The sequence below is a fragment of the Pomacea canaliculata genome, linkage group LG13, assembly GCF_003073045.1.
Source record: "Pomacea canaliculata isolate SZHN2017 linkage group LG13, ASM307304v1, whole genome shotgun sequence".
Classification (NCBI taxonomy): Eukaryota; Metazoa; Mollusca; class Gastropoda; order Architaenioglossa; family Ampullariidae; genus Pomacea; species Pomacea canaliculata.
Genome location: NC_037602.1, coordinates 739,598 through 743,133, shown reverse-complemented (window position 1 = coordinate 743,133; position 3,536 = coordinate 739,598). Strand labels below are relative to the sequence as shown.

The following is a 3,536-nucleotide window of genomic DNA, read 5'->3' as shown; positions in this document are numbered from 1 at the left end:
TTGAGGCAGTTGACAGGTTCACCTATCTTGGGTCCAAAATGTCAAACACCGGGGATGCGGAGGTGGAGATTCGAGCCCGACTGGCGAAAGCCAACCAGGCCTTCGCCTCACTCAGGAGCACATGGAAGGCAACAAACATCAGCCAGAAGATCAAGCTGAGAATCTTCCAGTCAAATGTGATCAGCACCATCCTTTACGGATCAGAATGATGGAAGATGACCAAAACCATCAGAAACAAGCTTGACGTCTTCCTCAGGCGCATACTTAACATCTTTTGGCCAAACACCATCACCAACGAAGAACTCCAACGAAGAACTGACACCGAGTCCATCACCACGCAGGTTCAACGAAGGCGCTGGCGATGTATTGGACATGTGCTCCGCCAGCAGACAGCAGACCTCTCCACAGTCGCCCTACGATGGACTCCAGACGGCCGAAGAAAACGAGGCCGCCCAAAGGAAACTTGGAGAAGGACAGTGGAAAGGGAGATGAAAGGAAAGGGCTGGACATGGGGTCACCTAGAGACATGGGGTCACCTAGAGCGGGTTTCAGCAGATCGACATCGGTGGCGGACTGTGGTTGAGGCGTTGTGTGCAACCTGATGCACGAAGAGGAATAGATAGATAATTGACTTCTTCAAAGCTTTTTGCTATCTTTTTTAAATGTACTTTGTCAAAAATAATCTACGCGTGGTTTCACATGTAGATTGTACATAATACTTACTCTAAGTATACTCCATTTCAAGAGTAGCAGTAACTGTAACCTTCTATTTCATTGCAGACAGTTACCATGACAGCGACCACACATTACCTGCCCAGCAATACTTCGTTTGTATTCTCCAGGTCCGACAACTGTCTAAGGCTGCCCCTGCCTGAGTCCTTTCCGTGCGCTAGTCCCGAGGACTTAATTACTCAGTCAACGAGAGAGACAGTTGCAAGTATAATATACGTGGTAGTTCTTCCACTGTTGTTTGTTATTGGTATTATCACCAATGTCCTCAACTGCGCTGTCTTTTATAGACAAGGTTTACAGGGTCGAGTCAACACGCTGCTGTTTATGTTGTCTCTGCTCGATCTTCTGTTTATAATAGCGCTTTATGCCCGATACTTTAATTACACACTGGGACAACTGTTTGGGAAAGAAGCTAGAGTGCGCGTAAACATTGTGCTTATTCGCCTCCGCCTTGTGTGCATTCCGGATATCTTAAATGTCATCTCCAACCTTGTCTCCACGCTCATCTCAGTAGACAGATGTGTGCACATCGCCCTCCCTCTACAGGTGCAGAGTCTGGTGTCCAGGCGAGGCTTTTGGGTCATATTTGGGGTCGCGAGTCTCGCTCTGGCCTGCAGCGGTCAGATCATTGTCTTCAGCTACGACACAGCCTGTGCCTATTATTCCGACTCTCAGGTAGAGCCCACGTGGCTCGTCATCCCCTCCACCTTCTACCTGGAGAACAAGGCCTTTCTTGACATCCTGGATTCCGTGGTAATGTTTTCTGTTGTTCCTTTTCTTTCCCTTGCTGTAACGGCCGTAACCACCACGGTCACAGTAGTTAAGTTAAATTACTCCATGAAATGGAGAAATAGATGTTCGAGCTCTTCTAAGCTGAGTGGAGAAGAGATCGGTCTGACTAGAATGCTTGTCGTCATTTCCGGTATCTACATCGCGTGCGTCAGTCCACGTGTCTTGACGTCCTTGACCCGACTCCTAGTACCGGATTATCGCCCCTGGACACGTCTGTGTAATTTAGTGGTTGTCATGGAAACCTTAATGAACGTTCTTGTGGCCATCAACTCTGTCATCAATTTCTTCGTGTACATTAGCCTGGGATCAAAGTTCAAGCAAACGCTGCGAAGTCTTGTGTTGTGTTAGGACACGTGTACAGATGGCGGTGAACTGTAGACAAAGGGTTAGCTGTGGTCTATCAGTTGTAAGGAGAACATGAAACACCATCTGTTTCCATATTAACTTTATTCTTCATTTGTTTTCCTCATTTATGTGTGTGTTTTGGTCACATGTTCTCAATCACTCTCGAACACACGCGCGCGGCAAGCACACACACACAGAACTTTGCTATTTTGCTGAGTTTTCTTCAGCGTTGTCACCAAGTGTACCTTGAAGACCCTATAGAGATGTGGATGCCGTTAAATGTTCTCTTCCAAAGACGTCTCTTTCATCTTCGAAGAAGACAAGCAAATGTTTACTTTCATGTGTCGTGAACTCCGGGGAATGAGCACGCGAAGATGGTCAGAGGTTGCGATTGCCACTGCCTCGACCTGATCACGGTCTCGACACCTCTTCCAACTCACGCCGACATTTACTGTACGCGTACACTGTTGAGCACTCTGTGGTAGAGTGGGTCTTACACACTTCCTGAGTAAGTTGTGCTGGAGCAGTCACGATTCCAAGACAGCTCCCAGCGGAGAGTCTGAACAGCCTTGAACAGACTCTGTTACAACTTTGCTCCTCGAGAACCCAGTGCGAAGACAACGATTACTCCACGGACGCCATGTTAAATTCGCGTCTCTGGCGATCTTCAACTCTCGCGATTGACTGACACAACATACACACACTCTCTGTCATTCCGTGACTAGCTACGGCCCATCACACCCTAGCCAGTACGTGACAGACAGGTGGTCACTGACTTCCTACACACCCAGTCTGTAAACTACAACCAATCGCGCATAAATGCTAGAAAGACAACTATGACCACCCAAGTTCTAAAAGACCTTCTTTACCCTAGATTCACTTACTTGTGGTGCCCACCATTTCTGAAGATTGGTCACGTCGTTAACTTGTCACCCATTTAACTTCTACTGATACATGCGCATTGAGCCGGTTACTGCTCCTCGATTATCTGGCATCAATCACTCTCCTATTTCCACCATCTCTACCTGGGTACCTGAGGCGGGTGACCCGACTGACCTGTCCTATTCGGCAATGTTTTATGACCCGGGCTGACTCGGCCTACAGCCCATCGCCGCTGTCCTTCCATGAGCAGTCCGACACCAGCCGTCCTTGTCTTCCGATGGACCTAAAGATGGGCCGCCAGCTCTCTGACCTACCCTCCGCATGTCCATCCACCTGCGTGTCTGCTCGACTTGCGGGAAAGCAAGTGTGCGACACCAACACTATAGCCCTATACTAGTTATCACGTGACACTAAGGTAGTCCTTTATGTTTACAGGAAACAAAGTTTATTTACCTCACAGGTTTATTATTCCCCTCGTCGTATTACGCGACTTGTTTAAGCGTGAATTCCGTTTGTGCTTCCTGGTGTAACAATCTCGATAGTGTCCATCGTTTTGCTATCCTCTACCCACTTGAGAACAATCTAGTGTCGTCTTGATGTGCAACACCGTTGATAAGAAATGTCACCAGCTAAAGTACATGCCTAAACAAGAGACTGAGGCAAGAACAGGCAGCCGTTCGGCAGGGCAAATCATGCACAGACCAAATCGGTACTCTACGAAATATTATCGAACAGTCCATCGAATGGCAGTCGCCACTATACATAACTTTTGTGGATTTTGAGAA

General features: G+C 47.7%; 1 protein-coding gene across 1 annotated transcript; it reads left to right on the top strand.

Annotated features, from left to right (window-relative positions):
- Positions 1–789: 789 nt before the first annotated feature.
- LOC112554330 (FMRFamide receptor-like) lies at positions 790–1,872 on the top strand. Its single transcript, XM_025222067.1, has one exon. The coding sequence runs from the start codon at positions 790–792 to the stop codon at positions 1,870–1,872; it is 1,083 nt and encodes a 360-aa protein (XP_025077852.1).
- The last annotated feature ends 1,664 nt before the right edge of the window (positions 1,873–3,536 follow it).